The following is a 460-nucleotide window of genomic DNA, read 5'->3' on the forward strand; positions in this document are numbered from 1 at the left end:
CCCTGCCCTCTGGCAGTGGGAGCCATTCCCTGTGTGCTGTCCCTCCATCCCTTGTCCCCAGTCCCTCTCCAGCTCTCCTGGAGCCCCTTCAGGCCCTGCAAGGGGCTCTGAGCTCTCCCTGGAGCTTCTCCTCTCCACGTGAGCACCCCCAGCTCTCCCAGCTGCCCTGTGGCACAGCAGGGCTCTCTGCACCCCAACTGCCAGGAGAAGCTCTGAGGTTTGCCAGGGGCCCCTCCCCGTGTGCAGGCCCAGCACCTCTCTCTGCGCTCCGCAGGGCCCTCTCCGAAGAGCGTGATGGGCTCTCCCAGGGCCCTCAGGCAGGCCTTGACCTCGCAGTCGTCCGTGGACACGTTGATCTGCCGCGCGCGCTTGCGGCGCTCAAACTCCGCCAGCACCTCGGCCTGCCGCTCGCTCATGTGGTCCTCGAGGTCAAACACCTCCCCTGGGCACACACACAGAC

At 67.0% G+C, this 460-nt stretch overlaps 1 protein-coding gene across 1 annotated transcript in view; it reads right to left on the minus strand.

Moving 5' to 3' along the window:
* Window positions 1-460, minus strand: part of PRPF4 (pre-mRNA processing factor 4) — an 8,377-nt gene that overhangs the window by 7,067 nt on the left and 850 nt on the right. Inside the window, exon 2 of the mRNA XM_031059260.1 lies at window positions 256-442. Coding sequence (XP_030915120.1) covers window positions 256-442 — 187 coding nt within the window. The remainder of the gene's footprint in view (window positions 1-255; window positions 443-460) is intronic.

This window comes from Geospiza fortis, unplaced genomic scaffold, assembly GCF_000277835.1.
Source record: "Geospiza fortis unplaced genomic scaffold, GeoFor_1.0 scaffold85, whole genome shotgun sequence".
Taxonomy (NCBI): domain Eukaryota; kingdom Metazoa; phylum Chordata; class Aves; order Passeriformes; family Thraupidae; genus Geospiza; species Geospiza fortis.